We start from the raw sequence: 22,821 nt of genomic DNA, 5'->3' as shown, positions 1-22,821 counted from the left end.
GATTAAGTATGGTATGTAATCATCGGTAATCCTATGCCCTTAGGGAATGGGATGGTAAAACCCTCAAAGATATAGATTAGGTGATCTTTCTAAGCTTATCATATTATTACATTTATTTTTATGACCTATCTATTGTCATGTAGTCAAGTTTATATATAGATAGATAGATAGATGGACAATTTTCCTTTTTTTTCTTTTTGAAAGATTAGAGGAATAAATTTTTGGAGAAAAGGAAAGGAGAGAACAGTGGATTAGTGGGGTAGGTAATAAAATTAGCATTTTATCATAAATCTAGTGGTTAGAATTAACTAAACATAATGGGCTACGGGCAATTTAGGAAAATAAAAGTTACATCAAAGGTATTCTTTCTCCTTTTATAATAGTATAATATAAATATAGATATAGATATAAATATTTCTGAAAATAATAATATGAATTTTCACCCAAAAGAAAAATAATAGAGTTAAAATTAATAAGAGTGAGTTCAAGCAGTTCAGCTTTGTTCCCCTTAATTAAAATATCGAGATCGACTCTTATGAATGGATAATATCTTGATTGAGAGAGTTTTATCCCTTAGTAGGTCGGCTTAACTCGAGTTGAATCAGTCGAATCTCATTAGACTTTCGGATACTGGGGTATACATCGAGAATATTATGACTGAAAATTCGTGTTCAAGGCAATGGAACTAGGTGCAGCCCAAAGCTTCTCTTGTTTAAGGTGAGTGGAGCTCTCCTAAAACTTGTCAGCGTGACGAGATGAATAAATAACTGTGAGTCCTTTTACCATTTGAATAAATAAAGATCTGGGTGTAGCATAATAGCGTTCATTCTTGCTTGATAATCTAGAGGCTGCGAGTTCGATACCGAATAAAATTATCCGTACTTTTTATTAGATATTATAATTTTTATTCATTGTACCAGGCAATGTATCTCCCTTATAATAAAAAAGATTGAAAAAGAACTTCTAGTTTTCTATATGCATATGTTTATGTTATGTGATCCTAGTTGCTTATTATAACTTTAAGAATATCCATTTTCTAAAAGATCACGACAGCCATGCTCCGGTAGGTCTTTGAGATTTTTGTCAGGGGAATATCTACGTGACTACGTCAATTGCATAGAGCCCGTCGTCCCAGCGGATCTTCATCTAAAACCTCCCCAACGGATCTTCACCTAAAACCTCCAAACGATAAGAGAGTGTTCAGATTTTGAGCCAAACCCCAATCTTCGAGAATCTTAATCATCATAACCATTGATAAAATGACTCCAAGCACAAAAACAGAAAAAAAAAAAAAACATAAATGAAATGGCACCTATTTTGGAATGGCTATTCGAATTTCATCCCTTATTTTTTTAAATCACTCGAACTTGAGCGGACCAACAGATTCCAGCCTAGTGCCTCCTCGTTACTCACCGAGCTCCCATCGGCCCAATGGAACTCGACTGGGCCACGAAGCCAAATCTTTAACTGGGGTTGGAGGGGTGCGCCAGGCCCAGGCAGTAGGGCAACGCCAAGGCGACGCGCGAGGGCCCCAGCAGCAAGCTACTGTGATGGGCCCTCCCCCTAGAAAAATTAATTTAATATCATGTGGGCCGATGGCCCACGTATCAGATATTAAACTGATAAGAACAGATACTACACTTGATCTTAGCCAAAAGGCCGAGAAAGGTATGCTTAACAATTGCAGCCTCGGCCCCATTTTATAGTTGCTCTGCCCCTTCTGTCTGTCGTTCTTCCGCCGGTGTGGGATGATGAGAGCTTTCACCAAAGGAAGACCTCTCTCTCTCTCTCTCTTGCTTGACGAATAGATCAGACCCGTTGATTTGTTCTTTCGCTCTCGCAGAAGCATCCAACGGCCGTGAGTTCGGCCAATTCATCAGGTGAATTTCACTTTACTCCCCAAACTCTAGTGTCATGCTACTTTAATCCCAAGCTTAGTTTTGGTCGGCTTGATTGCACAATTGTAAGCGTGTCCCCCGATCTATGTCAAAGTTCGCTTGATACACTCACTAGTTGTTGCGTGCTTTTGATGTGATTCTCATGGACCAAGATTGGCCATCTATCGACACCTCAAAAGAGTTCAGATAACCAAAAAAAAAAAAGGAATCACGATAAGATCATTTTGAAAAATCCAAGGAATGGAATAGGTTCACTTTCTAATGTGGATGTCGTAGAATTTCTCATGAATTGTGAGAGGCTTGTAGCCATTATTTTAGAGGAGAAAAGCATCCTAATTTGTCAGGGTAAAAATTGAACAAATAAATAAATTCAGGGTGCAAAATGTAATTCTCCCACTCAGTCTTCGTCTTGAAACGGAGGGGTTGAAGAAGCTCTCGAGAGTGCTCGTTCTCGGCACAGAAATGGAGGAAGACACGACACTGTACCTGCAGCTCCACAAGCTCTCCGCCACGGTCTCCGACGAAACCCTGGGCTCCGTGCTCTCCACTCTCTGGATGACCCGCCGGACCGGCGTCGGCTCTCTAGAGAAGTCCCGCATCCGGTTTCTCCTGGATCCACCTTCCATTTCCGAGCTCGATCCTGTAACCTCCTTCCCCTTCTTCCATCAGCCTTTCACCGGTTCCTCTCTTCTGACGAGCCCGGCTCGAACACCCCGTGGCAGGTCCTTGCGTGCCTGCGTTCTCTCATCAGGAAGTGTGTTCACGAGGACTACGGCGAGGAGGACCTGCTGAAGCTGTTTCCGCCTGACCTGCCGCTCGAGCTGCAGAGCAATCTCGTGCTTGTCCTCTTCAGGTATAAGAATCAGTGGAAGGAGGAGCTCTCGAAGGGACAGGTAATGCTTGCCGGTCGGCCCTGAACTTTCTGGCGCTTTCTGTTCGTGCCATTGATGAAGCTTAGCTAGAGAACTGGTACTGCTAGTCGTTGTCTGCTCATAAATTTTCCAAAAAAGATGCCTTTGCTCTCAAATTCTAGATATATGCAGTATTCGGTTAGCTTTACATGTCTCAGCTCCAATTTTGCCGGAATTTTACCGGAATTTAACACGAAGCATTGGGCTTTTCTTTCAGAACACATTGCCTCAGCCCGGTGTCCCGTACCAGGTGCAAGCAAGTCTGCCAGCTACTTTCACGAGTTTCCCGCAGTCAGAAGCGTCGACATCCAGAAGGCCTTATCATGACGATCCGAGCTTTTGCTTTCATCATGGAAATGTTGGCTCCTCTAACCCGGTTATTTTGGACTCGGACAACTCACATTCTGGAGTATTTACCTTGCAACAGGATGATGTTATTTCGGAGCACCCTGTAAGTGGAAACGGGTTTGCATTTCCTATGTGCATTCCGAGATTCGGTTTTGTTCTCTTAAAGGATGTTGAGTTAGTCTGCATCTGTTTATGTGCCACGTTTTCTTGATACGTGCAGGCAAGCATGCCCCGCCTCAAGTCTATGAGCTGGACTATGGAAAACAGCAAATCTTCAGCTTCTAAGGTTGCTGTCGTTACTCTCAAGGTATCAAGCTCGGCAGCATAATTTTGTGCTCTGATCCATTTCATGTGCAGGTGAAATGCAGCTTAATTCCATGTTCGACATATGTCGTATGCAAGCTATTTGTTTAGGATCAGAGACAACATTGTCCTGGGGTTATACAACATGGAATTGAAATGTACCTGGGAATTTCTAGCTGTATGATCTTGCTATTGACGCGAGCTTTTGAGCGTGGCCCATCTAGCAGAGGAGCACTTTTTGCTGAGCGATTTGGAGTTTACCTTTTAGCAAATCAGTTAGTTGTGATTTTTTCTCGTATTCGGATTTGCAGTTGGAAGATCATGCTAAATCTCCTTCAGAAGAAATAGAGGCAAAGTTTCAGCTTACCAAAGACACGTTCGAGGCGATGTTAAGCTCAATGACTTACATATGTGAGCAACTCTCTAGCAAGGTATGATATTGGTTTGCCAATTTTTCATGTGGTCGGATTTTGTTTTGTGAAAAATGAGGAAAATTGTCGCCAAAAGTTGCATATCTGGAACAGATAAATCTGCATCTCTTCATTCTACATGTATAAACATTCCTAAGACAAGGCGGACAAAAAAGAAGTTTTCCAAGTAAAGTTTTCGATCTTGCTCGACACACGAAGAAATGAGATGGCAAGATGGTCCCTAAATGGCAATTAACCAGTGTCTTATATGCCTTCTCGTTATCCTGCCAACTCTGACTAAATAATTTCAAAGCGGAAAAGTTAATCTAGAATAGGTTCGGAGTTCCTCAGTCCTCGCTGCTATCTCTGCATCTGCTGGATAAATAATTACCCGAGTCTGCTGTATGGATCATGTTGTCTTGCAGGTCGGGCCTTCTTCAGAGCCATTGCAGAAAAAGCAAAAACAGTAGAACTTATTCCTCCTTCACGTTCATGATTTTACCAAATGCATTAAAGCTTTGCGTCGGCGCATAAGCACTCTACTTACTTCTGGTGGTTTATAAACACATGATCTGGGGAGGGTTTTGATGGACTCCCTGAGCAGTAGAAAGTACAAAATCACTCCTGATGTTTACTGAGATATTCGGCGTACAAACTCTTTCTTCAAATTGTACAGTTGCAAGATTTTCGATGAAATGGAAGCTTCTCGGTAGTTAGACTCATTATGAGGTCTGCATCAGTTTGTTTCTTTGGCATTATGATGCATTGGCAACTATTGACAGGAGGAGGTTTAATGGAAGTTTTGTTTCTCCAAGGTTGCCTCTTGTGCTTTTAGCTTCACTTCTTCACAACTCAGCTACAAAGTATACGATGATTTCACTTTCTGAAAACTGATTCAATAAGAAAGATATGTTCAACTTCGGTTACTTAGTCTTGAGAAAATAAGGACAAGTTTTCGATTTATGCTCCGCTCCTTTAACATGTTTTTCAAGGGATAAGAGAAATCGAGAAAAGGCACGAGTCCAAGCAACAATTAAAATTTCTGTTACACATTCCCAACTCCCAGAAATGAAGTACACAAAAACTGGAAATCCTTCAGCCCAGAAGTGATCATACAGCAGCTTCTATAACCATAATCATAATTTACAAAATTACAAATAAAAAACACAGCTTTTCACAAATCACTCACTCCACAAACTCAAAACTCATTCTCCAGTAAACCAATCAGTCAGGGAAGTGGAATTAAATTAAAAAAGGGCATCAAGGGAAGCAACTAGGGCTAAGCCAGAAACCTGATGGCATCGAACTAAAAAACCAAATCCCATCATTTCCGAAACCAAAAGAAAGATATCCAGAATCTCATATTCAATCAGAGTCACTTGAGCTCGAGCTCAAACTGGAGCTGGAGCTGGAACCCGAGTTGGACTTGCGAGACCTCACCTTTTCCTCACTCGAGTCTGATGGCTTTGAAGTTGAAACTTCAGCATCTCTTGGTTCACCAGGAGAAACCACAGAGGCGATTCCTTGAACTTCAGGTTCTGATGTTGTGGCCACTGTGGAGTTGACTTCCTTCACTTCTTGGGTCACTTCAGACTCCACGATCTGCTCGGGCGCCTCTTCATGATTTTCTTCCACAACTTGCTTAACAATGTTATGAATATCATCAAGAGACCTTGCTTCAACAACTGGGAGGCCTGAACTTGCTCCTTCCGAGCTCTCCGAGTCTTGCTGATTTTTAATTGAACTGGGGAGTATGACTTCCTCAATCTCAGCTCCTTCATCCAATTGCTTAAAGGCCATTGTAACGTCATCAAGAGACCTTGCTTCAACAACTGGGAGGCCTGAACTTGCTCCTTCTGAGCTCTCCGAATCTTGCTGATTTTTAATTGAACTGGGGAGTATTATTTCCTCAACCTCCGCTCCTTCATCCAATTGCTTAAAGGCCATGGTAACATCTTCAGCGGATCTTGCCTCAAGAACCGGTAAGTTTGAGCTACCGGGGCTTGGACTTGGAATATTTGAGTCTTTCACTTCATCGATATCATTATTTCCTTTTGAAACAGAATCCTCCACACTGGGAGATTTTCCATCCATTTCTTCAGCGAGCTCTTCCACACTATGCTTTACGACATGAACATCATCAAAAGACCTAGCCTCTATAACTGGCAAACCCGACTCTGTTCCTTCAAGAGCTTTGCAGTCATCGTTTATCGAACTGGGAAGGATGACTTCCTCAACATCTGCTCCTTCATCCAATTGCCTAAAGGCCATCGTGATATCTTCAACAGATCTTGCTTCAAGAACCGGTAGGTTTGAGCTACCTACGGACAGGTGCAGTGACTTGCTTTCAGAGTGCTCACCTTTACTGTCCTCATGCACAAGCTCAGGACTATGGCACCTGTTGCCAGTCTCTTCGATTCTAAAGTCCCCAACAGTGTCCAGTTCCATCAGAAACCCTTCATCAATGTCCTTGATATCTTCATGGCCTCCCTCATTCAAAGCTTCGTCAAGGGCAAGGGTCCCAAATACTTCTAACGAAGGATCATAGTACTCTGTGATCTGACGTTGGAGGATTCTATATTCATTCCCACCAGCTGTCTGATCTCTCGAATCGGGTCCAGCAGTTGGGGACTCATAGTTGGAACTTGAAGAGAATGAGGGAGATTTAGAAGTTAAGGCAGAGACAACTAATGATTCTTTACCCCCATCGTCATGGGTTTCCTCAGGATTTTGACTGTGGGTTGCAATAATTTCTTCGGCAGATTCTTCAAGGACAACAGATGGTTCCTAAGAAGTGTACATTTTGATGTTAGATTCTTTTACAAATGTTTTATCAGGAGATGTTTAAATCAATGAAAATGCCAAGAAACTAATTTTACACAAAAATTGAACAGAAGAACACGCAACTCAGTATATACAAGTTTTGCTTTCACCTAGACAATTGATTGACTTGTTATGAACAAATAAATGATCGAGTGTTAACAGAGAAACTGTGCCGAATTTCAAAAATAAGAGGCAGCAATCAGGTGCAAACAAATGACATCCTTGCTATCAATTTCATTAATGACATTAATTTTCTAAAGTAGATATTTTAACAAGTTTTGCTAGTCTATGATCTCTGACTCTGAATTATATAGATTTCATGAGTAACCATGGGATTAGATTTTCGGCACGGCCAAAAGTGATCCATGATTCTGCAGAGAAACTTGACATAGCAATTAATGCTGACTAATCTAATGGAAGAATATACGAGAAACGTGGTCCGATTTTGGACGTAAAATCTTAAAAACAGCTTGAAAAACAAAAACTTACCAATTCTTCATTTGTCTCATCAAAAGATGGTCGGCCATCGGAGACCAACTGCTCCTCATACATTTCTGACAATTCTTGGAGTGGCACAGACCTCTCCTGATGAACAAATTGATGCTCTCCATCGTGTGGCTCGCCTAACAAGTCCGATAGCATGTTCCAATGGCTCGAGGCTGGTGTATCCCTGCGCTCAACTGTGTCATGAAACTGAACATCCATGTCCACCTCGATCACTTGATGCTCTTCACGCTGAACCTGGTCATGGTTTGATCTAATATTGTCCACCAACATCTCGTGAGATGGTGAGTCAGTTTTTGCCTGCTCAGATGGAAATGGTTCTTCGACATCCATCGCAACCTCGGTCATTACAGAAGACAAATTGGAAGGCTGAGTTTCAATTGTATTGTGCTCAGGGTGGAGATATGAATCATTCACCAAGTCATTTCCGACTGATTCAATTCCCGATGAAGGCGAACTCGAGAAGCTTGAAACTTGCTCATTGTCAGCTTCACGCACAACTGATGTCCCGCTCTGATAAGCTAATATTTCTTCTTCAGACCCCAACGACTCAATCCGATGGAAATTATCTTCTCTATTTTCTGTAACTTCCGTATTCCTCGTATCATTTCCATTATCATGATCAATGTTCTGCATGTTCTCCTCGAATACTTCTGACTCTGTATGTGCTGGCAGGTCTGATGAGTCAGAGGAGAAAGAGAGATATTTCGGACTCGAGTCGTAGACAGGCTCCTTATGATAATCAGTCATGAAACTGAATTCCACGTCTTCAACTTGAGGTCTGAGTTCTTCGTTTGGGTAGTTGAGTTGCAAACTCGAAGCTTCTTCTCCTTCCTTCTTCACCTCATCAATCTTCTTATCTACTTCTGAGAAAACTGACGAGGAGCTAGATCCTGATCTGCTGCTATTCAACTCTTCTTTTTCCTCTTCCTCCTTCTCCTCCTCCAGCTGCTGCTGCTCCTCCTTATCCTCTACTTGTGGTTCTTCTTCTTCTTGTTCAATTCGCTCTCTTTTCTCCTCAAACCCATTCACGTTGACATTGAACGGAGGAGCAGAAGCAGAGGTTCCAATCCCCTCCTCAGACAAGTTCGACCCAATATCATGTGGACTCTCAGTCTCAGCTTCAGCATCACCCAGGGTTATCTCGACCTCATCATGGCGAGCATTTCTCTTCTTTTCCTCCTCTTCATCAATTTCCCGATCGTCAATATCTTCAGAAGTCGCGCTCCCATGTTCTACAAGCAGAGAGGCTCTGTCCACATTGGACATCTCCTCTGTTTCGTGAATAAACTCCTCCGGTTCATTGACCATCTTATCTTCGTGATCCACAGCTGAAGTCACTGACTCAGTGTCAGGAACAGAACTTGCCTTTGATTCGCTCATCCCACTAGACTGCCTCTCAAAGGATTGGAAACTTGTCCCTTCAGAGGCAAAATGTTCAGGAACAAAATAAGGCTTCCACTTAACATCATGCCTCTCTTGCCTTGACAGCCCCAGGCTCGAGGGCCCCACGCTGAAACTCTCATGCCTACGGAAGAAGAAATTGTCTTTTTGTTGGTTGTGATAAGGAGGCTGTGTTGGTGGATCAGCAACGATCTCCTGTTGGAAACTGTCTTCTTTGAGATCAGGCTTTTCCTCGTTGGGCTCATAGGGGAGATCGAACGGGTTCCTCCTAAGTAACAAGATAGAGGGGGCAGACCCAGGTATGGGCGGGAGGCCCATATCGCTGTACGAATCATCAGGCCCATCGAAAGGATTCCGTCTCGTTGTTGCTATTGATGGGACATTGAAGGGGAGATCGCTTCCATCAAAGTCTATGAGGTTCTTCTCAGCCATCATTCTCCTTGCTCTCCTCCTAGCGATCAGGTTCTCAAGCCTTTGGTTCCTCTCAAGCTCGGAGGTCCCGAGGTCCATTAGATTCTTCTGATCATCCTCAGTCCAGATAATAGCGGACTTGCTCGCATCTTCTTTTACTCCAGCCTGAGATTCTTCTTCCTCTTCCTCTTCATCTTCATCATTCTCAATCTCACCATCTTCTTCTCCTTCTAGGTCATCACTGTCATTGTCAGACTCCACATGCCCATTTTCACTCTTGCGGGAACGCTCTGAGGCAACATCAGACTCATTGCGGCTCGCATTCGCCTGTGGGTCTTCCCTGTCTAGGAGGGGATGGAGCTCATCGAGCATTGGTAAAATATCAGCCATTGAAGCGTCAGGTGAAGAGCTCTCTGCGTGATCAGACTCAGAATGTGACAAGTTATCATCATCGTCTTCTTCTTCCTCCTCCTCATCCTCCTCCTCTTCCTTGTCAACTCCTTTGAATTTAGAACCTAATGAGCTTTCAACATAAGCATCAGTCAGCTCTCTCTTCAACTCACCATTCTCAACTCGAACATCATCTCCCGCGTCATCTATCAAACTATAGCGATGCTCCCTGATTTCACTGCCATCAAGATCCCGACCTTTCTCTTCATCTTCGTCTTCTTCATCTTCCCTATCTGCTCCCTCAGATTCACGCTTCTCATTTCCTCCTCGGGTGCTGAGAGAACTATGATCATGGATCAGTGGGGTGCTCTCAAGCATGACGTCTTCTTTACCAAGCATTCGCGCCTCACTATTCGCACTGACCACTCGTTCAATCGCTCTCTCTATTATATCCCTCTTGTCGTCGATAAACCTCTCCGCAGTAGAGCCTTCATCTCTGCTCATAACAACAGTGGAATTCCCAAAAACTCCAGTCTTCAGAGGAGACATTTCCCGGGAAACCCGCTCTTCCTTCTCAATCTCTGGTAAGCGAGGCTCCCCGAAGCTCAAGAGGGTGCCAAGGAGAACAGCAGTACATACCAAAATTGGGGATGCTGACACCAAAAGAGAGAACAGAACAGGGAATGATCTGTATAGCAAGAACAAGAAGCAGACGAAACCCACCAAGAACGGGTGATTGTGAACTGATCTGCAACATTTTCTCACTGAAACGATCACCAATTTCCTGATTGCAACAACAACATCCATAGCTCAAAGACCAACCAAATTCTCCCCTTCTCTCTCCCCCCTTCAATCTGCTGCACATGAAATTCACGCACACAAAAAAGGACAAGGGAAAGACATTGCCGATCAAATTCCACTCAGATCAATCCAAACATTCCATCAGAGGACCAATTAAAGCTCAAACTCACCTCCTTTACAGTGAAAAACAGAAGAATCGGCAACGATCAGGGAAGTGTCCGTCCGTGGGCTGAAAGTTGAGATTTTTCCAGGGGGGGCGATGAAAACGAGCAATGCCCAGAAGAAGAAAATCAACGACCAGCTGGAACAGGACACGGATCAAAATGTCCGAGCAAACCCCACCTCCAAGATTGCAAATTTAGAAAGGGCGAGTGGGGGGGTTGGGGATGGATGAATGGGAATCTTGTCGTCTGACAGGAGAGGGACGGAGCTTTATCTCCTCTGCAGCAACTTTCCCCTGTTGTCTACTTTTTCTTTTTGCCTATCACAGACAGCTATGAAGAGCTGTTCTCTTGCTTTGCTTTGGGCATGGAAGAGGAAAGAAAATGGGGCTGATGAACACAGAAAAGAGGAAGAACGAGGAGGAGGAGGAGGAGGAGGTGGCCGAAGGCATTGAAAAGAGAGAGTGTGGAGAATGAAAGTTTGAATCCTTTTTTTCCCATTTTCCCATCCAATTTTCTAATCTTGAAAATGGATTTTTCTCCTTTTCTAATAATTCTTTTTTTTCTTTTTTTAATTAATTTTCTCGAGGGGGTGAAGAAGACATATATTCATGGCCTGCACGCGCTACACCGGATAATGTTTTTATATGAAAAAGGGGAATTCTTTTTTTTTTTTTATCCTACTTTGTGAATTGGTCTCGCAATTCATCGATCCTAGTTTGTTTGAACCGCAGGTTAAAGAGGTTATGAAGGAGTGGGATATGGAGCAACACGAACCTGAGCATAGAATGGGGATAAATGAATAGATTGAGTACATGGACCCAAAAAAAAAAAAAAAAGAAGGAAATTGGAACATCAAATGGTTATGGGAACATGGATTAGGTTGTTGAGGGTGATTATTTGGTGCTAATAGAAAAAGGAGGGTGATTTATTGGGGGGACCATCTGTGGTTTGACTCCAGCTTCCAACCGTTGGATCTACCGGCCTCCATCAGATCAAAAAACGGTCATGATGATGACAGACGCTCCTTTGATCTTTTCCCTCGGAAAAAAAGTTACAATTGTTTCGAGAGTTCAGCGATGCAGGCCCGAAAACTGATCACGATAAGCTAGTCGGTCTGATATCGGCGAGGCCGATTATCGACACTAAGTCCCCCATTTTAGGGGTCGATATGTCATGGCGACAGCATATATGAGAGTTAAAAAGTGTTTAAAGTTGCATATGCCCAACACTTGTTCATGTTAGATGCATGATTGATTGTGCTCTTGTCACCAGAGGCAAGCTTAGCCTGTCCAACAGAATTTAGGCTGTCCTGGCATCAATGGGGCCGGTTATAATATATACGAGGTCTCCCACCCTAAGGGTCGATTTTCCGGACGCTTAATCCGAGAATGAAGGGTTTTTTAAATGGTGATCTTTGCAAGTGAGATCGAGATTCGACACCTATAATTGAAAATATATTGGATCCACAGCTTTAATGGCGTGGAATGATCATTGCTCCACCGTGCACATAGTACATAACATCACGTTATTTCTTATGCTGCTGTCTGTGTGCTCCGTGACATCCCCTGCAACTTCTGACTGCTCAGTGATCCTCCTTTCCCCTAATCGAATGGAATAACAACCAACCAAACTTCCCTCTGGTGCAGTTCGTGATCGCGCAAAATATCCTATCCTCGGGTTCAATTGAGTTGAAAACTCTAGGCTCGCTTTCCTCTTCATTGTTTGAACAAAAGTCGAGAACTTGGCTAACATCATTCACCGGCAGCGGCAATGCTAAACTAATTCTGAAAAGATCGAAACAATTTTCAGAAATGAAGGCAGGAGAGAACAGAGTACTTATTCAGGCTAACAGAGGCATAATGAAGAATCTCTGACTGAGTCGTCTGCATGGCCAACTCGTTTTAAACCCGACCTGCTAGGTTCTCTTCTCAGCTAGAAGCTATCCTCTCTCTGGCCACTGAATGTGTTAAATGCTAATGCTAATATTCCCTCCGTTTTCTCTGACTTTGATAATGGTACTGCTATAACTCATTGCGCACAGTTTCAAAGAGCTCTCGAGCAAAATTTTCAGTCGACGAGCACTACAGCAAAATCAACTAAGAGCAAGTTCAGGCACTTGTGTCCACGAACTTCCTTGGCTGGTCTGGCTTCTTTGGAGTAATGCTTCGTTTCTGAACCAACTCGGCGTCCCTTTTCAGTTAGATTGGTCTTATACTTGTGGCTTTGGCACGGGTTCCTGTTCAATGGGAAGAAAGGGCATCATTATAGAGAAGAGAAAACGAAAAAGACTTCCGATACGCTGCTCTGAGGTTTTCTCGACTAGTTTATTTTCAGCATACTTTGTTCAATGGGAAGAAAGGACATCATAAGGGATAGAGAAGAGAGAACGAAACAGACTATGATTCGCTGCACTGAGGTTTTCTAGAATAGTTTATTTTCAGCATACTTGCACAGGAGGACAGGCCATATTAAACCTGTTTCCTCATTAGTTGCCAACATGATCACAAGCCAAGGAATGTCCCTATAGCACAACTCTCACAATAAATCGTGTACCAAAACGAACCAAAAGCCTTTACCCAATATTCTCCAGCTCTAATCAACATATCCTATAGCCACTAAAAAAGAAAATTAAATTCAGCCTTCGCCTTCAGTTAGTGCTAAGTTTGGAATATCGAAGAGTGAGAGATCTCAAATGATATTCATTTATTACCTCTTTGGTGGTTTCGTGTTGGACATCTATTGCGGCGACCTTTTGATCTTCTATTTTGTTATCGCTGCTTCCCTCTACATTCAGAGAGCCCTCATCGCTACCTGATGCATTACCACTCTCGATAGAAGCCTCCGATGCATTGTCAGAAATAGTGGTCTCTGACAGGTGCGACTCAGACCCCAAGGAGGGTTGATAACCTGGAGAAGAACTACACGAGCTGGTGATATTGACCATCTTCGAGTCATCCTCCTCCATCATCTTTGCGTACGTTTCATAATTGAACGAGATAGGATTTCTTCCTCCAAATGCAGATTCGAGCTTGTCCATATCAAACGTGTCTTCCATTACCTTCATGCTTTGTGGATCATCAGAGTAGACAAACTTGACCTTCTTGAAGGTCTTGGACTCCAGGAACGGTTTCACCATCTGAGACAGAAAGCTTGATCAGTTTCTGTAATCAATCTACTTCCTTCTCAGTTTTTTCACAAAAATATTGACTAGACTGGAAGTCAAGAATTTAGAGGAAGTAGCTACAACTAGCAGCATTTCCTGTACCAAAAAGAGGAAATGCTTCAGAATGGAATCTCCATCTTAATATAATCTATATTGCAGAACATCTGCTTTTTTCTATCACATCTTTTTATATACTAGGCATCATCCCACGAGTTGCTGCGGATCAAATCATTTATTGACAGATTATATATAATTGTTTGTACTAACTCATGAAATAAAATGGATCTCAATGAAGATCAAATAATTTAAAAGAGATGAATATGAAGTTCATCTAACAATATTTAGCAATTTTGTACCGGATTCAAATAAAATCTTTTTAATTAGGTACACATATCTAAGGCAATTCTATATCTCAATCCCGTTCTAGACCTGCCGACATTAAATTGGAAAAAAAAAGCACATAAATATTTATTTATCCAAAACAATGATAATAATCTATTCATATAATCAAATTAGACTAAAAGAAAAAATAAAATTTAAAATATACAACACAAGCGAGAGTAAGCATAAGCATCCACTCGTTCCATTCTTCTCCAAAGAAACATACTTGACCTGTATAATGGAATTACGTTATCATCGAGCAATACCAGTTATTATATTTTTTGAGTGAACATAATTTCTTTTCTTTAAAGTTTTAGATAATGGGATGAAAATTATGGTACTTCATTGTGATAATTGTTGTGAGAAAAATAATTGGCATGTCTTCTTGTTGTGAATAGAATTAATATTTAATAGGACTTATTCGTTTCCGTATTTTAATTATAACGTGGATTGCTTTAGATGGTTCGACACTTCTTCCTCTTAAAGCAACATCTCTTATTTTAGTATTGAGAATCAAGAAAATTCATAATGGGGAAACTTTACTTCTTAGTAAGTCGACCCAGTTTGAACTTGGATTGGATGGATTAGTCGGTCCCCATTAGACTTTTGGATACCAAGTGAAACACATAAAAAAAAATGTGACATTTAATTGTTGAAGAAAAAAGGAAAAAAATGTTGAAAAAGAATAAAAAAAATGATTAGCCAACACGTGGTTACATGTAGATGAAGAATGGGACCTATTTTCATTTCTTGTATAGATTTTCCCTCTGATGCTTTTGTTATCTTGATGCGGACAATGAATCGAAAACTGGTGTTCAGCATGATCTACAGATTACATCAGATATGGTTAATCTTACATATTATAATTATCCAAGATACTGTCCAGCGATGGTCAATCACATTTCACCACAAAAGACTTAAGTTATTGTATGTGAAATTCTCTAACAAGTCACCACTTGCAAATATATCTAAAAGCTTGAACTTTAATAGATAAAAGAGTAATACTAGATTACTTAACAGTATATACATTATCAAGACTCCTCAATGTTTATTTCCTCGTTATGAGAATACTAAAGCTCAGTGGATTCATAAAATCAGGCACGGAAACATATTACCAAGATCTGGGGCAATAATCATTAGCATTTAATGGGGGTCAAATAAGTAGAACAAAGAACCTACCTTCCAAAAAGACTCAAAGATCTTGGGAGGGCTATAGAGAATAGCAAGCCCAAGTCTTTCAGGATAATGATCCTGCAATATATGGGCTGTCTCCCGAGTCACATTCATTGATATGCATGACATGTTCCAACCTTGGAAATCGATCAGCCAAACCATCTGTTCCTGATCCGGACTCAAGTTCATTATTGCATTCTCCAAACAGTAAACCAAATACATGATTTGCCCCTTTGATGAGTTCGTATTCTGTTGACAGAAATGGCCAAAAACAAGAGGAAGGTTCAATTCAGTAGAAAAACAGAAAAGAAAAAAGATTGGGGAAGAGAAATTTCAACAATGAATGACTCTTCTCTCTACCTGGAAACCTGGTCTCATTACAAGAACAGTCCTCCCAAGCTTGTCACAGTAACTTGCTCTATATATTTTCCCCGTCTCAGCTTCCTGGGCAACATCTTCCTAAGAAAGATAAATAGAACCATAGGTAGTAATCAGAATTTCAAAATCAAAATTACAAACGCCACAAAGAGAGAATATATATCTAAGTTTTTGCTCTTATTACAGAAAAAGCATTTGCTAATTCTCTGACGGGTTTATCTTATCATGCATCAGAAAGAGGGGCCTATAAAATTTTAACAATTTAACTTATCCGGTACACAGGAATAGGAAGTGGACAAAATAGAAGCACTGCATATGCTGCCATATAATACGAGATTATTTTATTAGAGAACTATTTCCATCCCTTGAATGGAATGTGTAATTAGCATGTTCCAGAGGCGCTCACTGCTAGTATTCATACAGATGAATAACATTCCCCTATCACATAATAGCATGAGTATCTCATGGCAACCTAGTACAAGATCAGGAGATCAACCATAATTTAAAATATATCAAAAAGTTCAAACGACGAAGCCTGCAGGCACTCACCCACCGAATCTTCTCCGGCTTGTATGCCAGCCTCCACTTAAGGGTATCTTTCAGCATCTTTGCTGCTTTCTTTGTGTTCCAGTTCCTTGCCCGGAGGTACCTTAAGATTGCTGCATCTGAACAAAGGGCCGGAAGCTTCTCGGCAATTGGACCGATGATCTTCCTCACATCAGTAACCTGAAAAAACAAAACAATTAGCTTAGGTACACTTTCTATAGTAAAGTCAGTTAATAACCCCGCAGAACTGTTATTAACGAATTCAGAATAAGCCTAACTTGATAGTCACAATTATTACATTAGAAGAACGTAATAATCTTATAATTATTCAAAGATGCACACATGAATAATGACACTTATCCCCATATTGGCCTCACATCCCTCTATTTTTTTCCCCAGCAAAATGTGTGATATAAAGAATCTTCTTGAGCAATTAAACTATTTCAGTATATCAATGAATGCTACTGCTTCGATAAGCTTTGCAACGGCGTGAAAGGATACACCTTGCCACTCTTAAATAGCATCCAAATTTAATCCTACTATTGCGAAGCCTTTATGAATTACTTCCTTGACTACCGCTCACATGGCTCTGGAAGAGGACAAAACATACTATCAAAGACGGGGAACAAACTGAAAGAACTGAAGCCCATTTTACCTTGGCTTGCTGCTCCTCAGGTGTAAGAATTTTCTCAGATGCGCTCGGTCGAAGTTTCTTGGACGACATTTTCAAAATCCAAGAATCAAAAATTAAAATCAATGGAACGACCTGAAAAAGCAGTCAAACACGCACAGCAGCATCAGTTAGCATAGAAGGTTGATTTCGAGACAACAAATCAGAAATTTCACAGGAGAGAACATCAGATGACTCTGCCCAACTAAATTACACTCATGCACCAACTAAATTACACATTTGCTCGACCAAACATTTTGCAGCCACTGACTCTGCCCATCAGATGATAACTCTCAACAAAACTCACATCTGAAGGAGGCAAAAACAATCTGCACAAAATTATAAATCTCGCCTGCTGTTCGACGATTGAAATAAGATTGTGTCATCATCAAGCCCGAAATTTCGCAGGAACCCAGTCAATCGTGCGAACAAAGTGACAGGGAAATCAAATGATAGAAGCAACACACAAACACACGCACGCACGCACGCAATTACTCTAGATCCGGAAAAATCTCCATGAAAATGAAATAAGCGACCATATTCAGGCGTATGCGGGGAAAGGACTGTGTACCCAAACGGAGGAGATGAATGAATGCGAAATTCACGAACCTATGAACCGATTGAGTGTTGCATATCTGAAGGTAGACGGATTAATCAGTGTTCATAGCGATCATTAATCATCAGATGTTCAGAGAGAGAGAGAGAGAGAGAGAGAGAGAGCGCTGAAGAACGGTGGCGCCGAGCTGAAAAAGAAGGAGAAGAGAGAGCAGGAAGATTGGATTGATCAGGGGCTGTGGGGTCGACACGTGCCAGCCGGGACTGCGTCACGCCTAGATTTCTTTCCTCTCTGGTCTTTGTTTCTGGAAGTAGGAATTTATTTGGTCATTTCCCACGAAATCAACAAAATCCCGATTAATAAGTAATAACCCAAGGAATTTATGCGCCTAAACTTGCACCCGATCCCGGTTCAAATTTCTTTGGGATCACCGGAGCGCCTTTGACGTGATTACTCGCTCGTGCGCCGCCGAAAGTTTACGGAGTCCCAGAGATTAGTCGATCGAAGTCTGAATATCCCGATTAGCAAAAAAAAAAAAAACAAATCCCGATTAATTTAGGTCGAACAGCATCAATAGATTAGTGAATAAAACACTTCTAATCATGGAATTTTTTTCATTTAAAATATTCAAATGTAAGATCTTGCCCAAAAAGAAAAAGCGTCAACTATCTCAACTAAATCACCTTGATTTCTAGAGCAAGGATTAGGTGGTAGCAGCTTTGTTGATCATCCTCTCACCCACAGAAAAGGCAAAATCGACGTTCATCAAGACTCCTGTCCATTACCCGGTGCCAACTGAAAAATCAAACCGTACCAAATCGAACAAAAAATTTTCTTCGACTTTTCTAGCTTTGGTCCAATTCGGCTTCATTTCGTAACGAATGAAACTCAACTTCCCCCTCGTAACTGGTCCCGACTTTTGATAGCTATTGAACCAGTCATAACAAAAATAACCAATCCAACAAAAGCAGTAGATCGGCCATACAGTTTAGTGCAATCCTCTCAGTGAATTTAAAATTAAAAGTATCCTCCTCTCGAGTGGCAACCTAAGTATCGTCGATGCGAACATATGATATGAACATTTCCATTATTTCTTTCTTCATTTTACAAACATCAGTTTACATCCTTTACATTATCTTCATAGACAAGCATATAATTCACATCACTAGGCATTTATGAAGCCTTTGTGTACAACCATATCAAAAATAAGAGCTATATGTGCGATACCGGAAATCCTCAATCATATGCAACAGCCGCACCATCTTGTTACAGAACGGATGGCAAAAGCACTTTTTACACATTATCCCTCTGTGCTTTGGCCTTCTCAATTGATTCCATTGTCTCTTCAAATGATTTCTGCAGCAGAAGGTGAAATTAAATCGGTGAACACATTTCATTCAATCAGGAAAGGAACTTCAGAAGAAATTTAAGAAAGCCATCTAGAACAGATATCTGAATATTAAAACGACAAAGCCCAGCGGTTAAAGATTCATCAAGGACCAAAACATTTCTGTGCTCGATTTCCGTCTTGACAAATAAATCGAGCTTAATGCAAGTCCCAACATATATCGCTGGTTCAATGAAACAGTTTGCTCCAGCGCCAAGGAAAGACTTGGAAGGTCAGTACTCACTAACAAAGAAATAGGAATAGATGCATGCATAACAGATTCACTTGGAATCTAGACTATTAACTATCAAAACTTCTATAATGTCAAATCTGCAACAAAAAACCGAGTTTGCAGCAACACAGCTCCATCAGCTTTCTACTCTTCCTTTCCCTTAAGCACCGTATAAAGCTCACCGACGAAAAAACAAATGCCTTACAAAATGTTCTCACCAATCTCCAGGAATTTTATGACCTGAAAGTGGCAACACCTATGGATAAAGAAATCGAAAGAGCCAAGACCAGTTCTCTTATCTAAAAGAGGAAACTGAAACGTCTATTTGCCCAACAACGATTACTGTCTGATTCCACCTCAAATCTTAGCATTTGTCAACACCCAATGCAAACATCATGCAAGTATAGGATTCTACTTCCTTATCGTAGAGCAATCATCAGTGATTGGTATTGACCCACACAGCTTATTGAGTCAGTTTGGACACAGATGGGAGTGCCTGAAGCATTACAAAATCAAAGCATAAAGTAGACACTGGAAAGAAAAACGAATAACCGGGCAATGAAGAACTTCTTTGACTGATGGAAAATGAACATTAAGAGATTTGCAGCTGTTAAATTTTGTGGCATACCCCAGAGTTCTGCATCTTCCACAGGACTTCCCTGCTCCTATCGATTACGACTGTTCCTCCCAACAAAGCCCTGCATTAGAAAAGCATTAAGTTCGCAAAAGGATACAACTCTATCACAACAAATGCATGATATGGAATGATGATAAATCTTCAGTATATGCTGAAAAGATGCAGTCGAAGTTCCGGCATTGGCTATTTACTCAAAAGACAGAATTATACAAGCAGAACTGTGACGATCAATCGCAATTCTGTCCGAAATGATCTTCCCTTCATTGCAATGTTGAAGTGATATGAAATTCCAATGAAGTCAAGCTAAAAAAATGAGAACTTACCCAGCGAATGCGACATTGAGGAGGAACATTCTCGTGGTCATGAACCGCAGCGCCGCCTCAAACTTCGCGGCCAGGCCACCGCCCTCCCTACTGGCCCCGCCATAAGTATAATTCTTATACCTCTCGCCGTCCCTATAGCTATGATTGTAATACCCGTACCCTTGCCCATACGCCGAGCTCGTGCCGCCTCCGCCGTAGCGACTCTGATGGCTGGAGCGGATGTTGTAGTCGGCGCGCTTGCGGTCGTCGATCAGGACCTCGTAGGCCTCGGAGAGCTGCTTGAAACGAAGGGTGGCGTTGTCCCTGACGGCCTTTGAGGCCTGAGAGTGCTTGTCGGGGTGGTACATCATCGCGAGCTTCCGGAACGCTTCCTTGATCTCCTCCTTCGTCGCGCTCCTCTGCAACCCTAACGCCTTGTAGTGATCCATCGCTGAGGCTGGTAGGAAATGGAACCATCAAATTGCCGGTTCAGCAGGGATCATTGAGAAGATCGGCATTGAGAGTCGGCGTAGAGGCGAGGACAAGGAGGAGGAGAAGGAGGAGGGAGAAGCGGTTTGGGACCTCGTGGCGCTGCCATGGCCGCTCCTATGGAAGTTGGCGTTTCCCGGGAAAACAAGAAAAATGGAAAAATAAGGAAAACGCGGAAAACGAAAAGTGGAAAATGGAAAATAGAAGAAAACAATAGCAAGAGTATAAATCAATAGCAAACACTCTTCGTTATGCCTCAAAATTGTGCAACTTTAGCATGGTCAATTAGAGATGGCAATATGTGTCGTGTCGTTTTTAAACGGATTCGGGTAAAAAAACTCTAAATCCGAACACGACACGTTTAAGTACAGGGTGATACGGATACGACATTTCTAACCCGTTTAACTAAGCATGTCTAAATGTGTATGTATACTTACCTACATGATATGATCGTATTACTTTTAGGTACATATTACATCTACATGATATTATACTATTAACTTTAGTTATATATTACTACACGATTGACATAATAAAAATACCATTAACGGGTGATTTATATAAACAAATTTAGACGATTTTAATATACTTTCTTCTATAAATTGATACAACATGTGAAACATGTTTATGAACACGATAACACATAATATAAACATGACTAACTGTATCTAAACGGGTTACAAGAATTAAATATGTTTAAACACAATTATTTATCGTGTTTAAACGGATTTGATCGATTTAGACAGGAAACACATCCAGCCTTAACCCAAACCTGCTTAACTCATTGTCGTATCCATATTATTATCGTGTCATGTCAAATATTGCCGCCCCTACGGTCAATCATAGAAGAAAAAGCTCGAAGAATCAGAGACTGAGAGAGCAGCCACGAATGAGTACTCATAGCTCGGAATGGGAGGGGAGAAGCTCGGCTCGGAATGGCTCCCGAGAAGGAACGAGAGGGGAGAAGCCGAGAAGGAGAGGGGAGTCGTTGGAAATCGGAATGGCAGTGGAATGAGAGCCGGAAGGGACTTGTAGCTGCTGGGAGAACGAGAGGGCAGGGGACGAGGACGATGGAGAACAGACTCTTTTCAACAGAGAAGGGGAGGGGAGAGAGTCTTCGTAGTGTATGGGATCGGTAGGATCGGACCGATCCTACTTTTTGGATCGAGATCCCACACTGAATCTATGATTTTGATCCACCAGCTGAGATCGGGATCGGGAGCCTTCATTTGGATCGTATGAATCCTGACAATCATGCTCGAGACTATCGCGTTATTTTCTTTTTCTGTTAATAATCTTCGAGATTATCCCTCGCAAATACGTGAACTCGGTGTTCATTGTTCTTTTGTTGGCCAACTCTTCCATGCCAACAATTGGTGGGGTTGCCTAAGGATATGTGTGTTCGTCCTTGCAATGCATTGGCACTAACGACCTTATAGTCGGCAAGATCATCGTCGCTGGCTTGGTAGGTTAGTCATCATTGGCGCTTGAATTGCTCGAATACCTTGACTGGATTCGGATTGTTAGGAAAGTCTCGATGACAATTGTTCTGACCTATCTTGGATCGAAGTTTGAGGTCGAAAGGAGGGACTTGTTCAGGCTTGGATTGAAGTAGCGTTGTTGATGGGAATACTGAAATAGGAAATTTTTATGGTGCAATTATAAAATATGATGGCTCAATGCAAGTAAAAATTGTTTGAAATCCATATAATTTACTTAAAATTTAAGTAATTTATCCCAATTGATTTCATATAATACATGTAATTTTCTCGAAAGATATATAGTGTCCTTAAAAATTAATCGGGGTCTGTTGAACTTTAAATACCAAGGGGTGCAAAGTGACTCAAACCAACGTGAATCAATTTAGGTGGTTCGGCACATTTTTCCCTCACAATATCTTGAATTCAAGAATTGAATATTCACGAAATGAAAGATTTACCTCTTAGTATGTCAATCTCATAATTCCATGTTTATCCGACGCATGGCAAAACAGCAAAGGGAAAGGAAAAAAAGAAGAAGAGGAAACCTGTGGCGAGTAAGGAACCTTTCCTTACTCGCCACCCGGTCCCAACAGACCAGTTTTATATGGTTAGTGTATATATATATATATAGAGAGGTATAATCTTAAGATGCATGCGATATTACTACACATATAATATTTTGCGAAATTTATTCCTGGATTTACCGATCCATTATAACTGTATATATAAAGCACCATCGTAATTGTGATCAATCTAATTTGGGGGGTGAAAAGAATTGATCGATTTGTATCTTTGATTTCTTTTAAAAAGTCTTATATGATATATGTTAAGAGATCTAGGCATCTAGCCCTTGAAATTTGGGACATAATATCAATATTTGCATAACAATTGTTTATTAAGTTTCAATTTATTATTATTTTTATTTCAAATAAATATTTCCTAACGAAATAGTTTTGAATCTTTAATCTATTTGAAGGGTTAATAATATATTTTTTTTTAAATGTTCGACCTCTACAAAAACTATATTTCATACTATATATATGTATACCATTGCATGTA

At 41.2% G+C, this 22,821-nt stretch overlaps 4 protein-coding genes, 1 long non-coding RNA gene and 1 other non-coding gene across 8 annotated transcripts; 1 reads left to right on the top strand and 5 right to left on the bottom strand.

Annotated features, from left to right (window-relative positions):
* Nucleotides 1-855: 855 nt before the first annotated feature.
* On the bottom strand, nucleotides 856-1,688 carry LOC116204015. Its single transcript, XR_004156333.1, has 2 exons — nucleotides 1,313-1,688; nucleotides 856-1,172 (listed from the first exon to the last, which is right to left on the bottom strand). It is a non-coding gene; the product is annotated as an uncharacterized LOC116204015 (long non-coding RNA).
* LOC116206513 lies at nucleotides 1,477-1,672 on the bottom strand. The gene has a single exon (XR_004156740.1). It is a non-coding gene; the product is annotated as a U2 spliceosomal RNA (small nuclear RNA).
* A 633-nt stretch (nucleotides 1,689-2,321) lies between the features above and the next one.
* Nucleotides 2,322-4,684, top strand: LOC116204013. Its single transcript, XM_031536032.1, has 6 exons — nucleotides 2,322-2,540; nucleotides 2,621-2,791; nucleotides 3,027-3,260; nucleotides 3,378-3,464; nucleotides 3,772-3,891; nucleotides 4,296-4,684. Exons 1-6 carry the CDS (start codon nucleotides 2,361-2,363, stop codon nucleotides 4,338-4,340), a joined length of 837 nt encoding a protein of 278 aa, XP_031391892.1. The 5' UTR covers nucleotides 2,322-2,360; the 3' UTR covers nucleotides 4,341-4,684.
* Nucleotides 4,685-4,889: 205 nt separating this feature from the next.
* LOC116204011 (myb-like protein X) lies at nucleotides 4,890-10,879 on the bottom strand. Of its 2 annotated transcripts, none has more exons than XM_031536029.1 (3): nucleotides 10,374-10,879; nucleotides 7,183-10,259; nucleotides 4,890-6,657 (listed from the first exon to the last, which is right to left on the bottom strand). In XM_031536029.1, exons 2-3 carry the CDS (start codon nucleotides 10,207-10,209, stop codon nucleotides 5,236-5,238), a joined length of 4,449 nt encoding a protein of 1,482 aa, XP_031391889.1. In that variant the 5' UTR covers nucleotides 10,210-10,259; nucleotides 10,374-10,879; the 3' UTR covers nucleotides 4,890-5,235. The 2 variants fall into 2 exon arrangements, with proteins under 2 accessions (XP_031391889.1, XP_031391888.1); XM_031536028.1 differs by having other exon boundaries at nucleotides 7,183-10,256.
* A 1,176-nt stretch (nucleotides 10,880-12,055) lies between these two features.
* On the bottom strand, nucleotides 12,056-17,498 carry LOC116204012 (phosphatidylinositol transfer protein 3-like). Of its 2 annotated transcripts, none has more exons than XM_031536030.1 (7): nucleotides 17,288-17,498; nucleotides 16,664-16,774; nucleotides 16,012-16,188; nucleotides 15,445-15,543; nucleotides 15,091-15,333; nucleotides 13,078-13,503; nucleotides 12,056-12,603 (listed from the first exon to the last, which is right to left on the bottom strand). In XM_031536030.1, exons 2-7 carry the CDS (start codon nucleotides 16,730-16,732, stop codon nucleotides 12,577-12,579), a joined length of 1,041 nt encoding a protein of 346 aa, XP_031391890.1. In that variant the 5' UTR covers nucleotides 16,733-16,774; nucleotides 17,288-17,498; the 3' UTR covers nucleotides 12,056-12,576. The 2 variants fall into 2 exon arrangements, with proteins under 2 accessions (XP_031391890.1, XP_031391891.1); XM_031536031.1 differs by lacking the exon at nucleotides 17,288-17,498 and adding an exon at nucleotides 17,250-17,268.
* A 792-nt stretch (nucleotides 17,499-18,290) lies between these two features.
* On the bottom strand, nucleotides 18,291-20,430 carry LOC116204014 (chaperone protein dnaJ 72). Its single transcript, XM_031536033.1, has 3 exons — nucleotides 19,814-20,430; nucleotides 19,482-19,551; nucleotides 18,291-18,590 (listed from the first exon to the last, which is right to left on the bottom strand). Exons 1-3 carry the CDS (start codon nucleotides 20,239-20,241, stop codon nucleotides 18,528-18,530), a joined length of 561 nt encoding a protein of 186 aa, XP_031391893.1. The 5' UTR covers nucleotides 20,242-20,430; the 3' UTR covers nucleotides 18,291-18,527.
* Nucleotides 20,431-22,821: the final 2,391 nt, after the last annotated feature.

The sequence above is a fragment of the Punica granatum genome, chromosome 4, assembly GCF_007655135.1.
Source record: "Punica granatum isolate Tunisia-2019 chromosome 4, ASM765513v2, whole genome shotgun sequence".
Lineage (NCBI taxonomy): Eukaryota > Viridiplantae > Streptophyta > Magnoliopsida > Myrtales > Lythraceae > Punica > Punica granatum.
The sequence above is the reverse complement of the archived record's forward strand: the minus strand, read 5'-3'. Positions and strand labels throughout refer to the sequence as shown.

Bases quoted from the DNA above. Each gene is read 5' to 3' on its own strand.
- LOC116204013 (XM_031536032.1), top strand. From the start codon at position 2,361: ATGGAGGAAGACACGACACTGTACCTGCAGCTCCACAAGCTCTCCGCC. The intron at 2,792-3,026 runs GTAATGCTTGCC...CTTTTCTTTCAG, and splicing joins AGGAGCTCTCGAAGGGACAG to AACACATTGCCTCAGCCCGG. The intron at 3,465-3,771 runs GTATCAAGCTCG...TCGGATTTGCAG, and splicing joins TTGCTGTCGTTACTCTCAAG to TTGGAAGATCATGCTAAATC.
- LOC116204011 (XM_031536029.1), bottom strand. From the start codon at position 10,209: ATGGATGTTGTTGTTGCAATCAGGAAATTGGTGATCGTTTCAGTGAGA. The intron at 6,658-7,182 runs GTAAGTTTTTGT...TACACTTCTTAG, and splicing joins ATGAGACAAATGAAGAATTG to GAACCATCTGTTGTCCTTGA.
- LOC116204012 (XM_031536030.1), bottom strand. From the start codon at position 16,732: ATGTCGTCCAAGAAACTTCGACCGAGCGCATCTGAGAAAATTCTTACA. The intron at 16,189-16,663 runs GTAAAATGGGCT...TTGTTTTTTCAG, and splicing joins CTGAGGAGCAGCAAGCCAAG to GTTACTGATGTGAGGAAGAT. The intron at 13,504-15,090 runs GTAGGTTCTTTG...TTTCTGTCTCAG, and splicing joins TCTTTGAGTCTTTTTGGAAG to ATGGTGAAACCGTTCCTGGA.
- LOC116204014 (XM_031536033.1), bottom strand. From the start codon at position 20,241: ATGGATCACTACAAGGCGTTAGGGTTGCAGAGGAGCGCGACGAAGGAG. The intron at 19,552-19,813 runs GTAAGTTCTCAT...TTTCTAATGCAG, and splicing joins CTCAATGTCGCATTCGCTGG to GGCTTTGTTGGGAGGAACAG. The intron at 18,591-19,481 runs GTATGCCACAAA...CTTCTGCTGCAG, and splicing joins GGAAGATGCAGAACTCTGGG to AAATCATTTGAAGAGACAAT.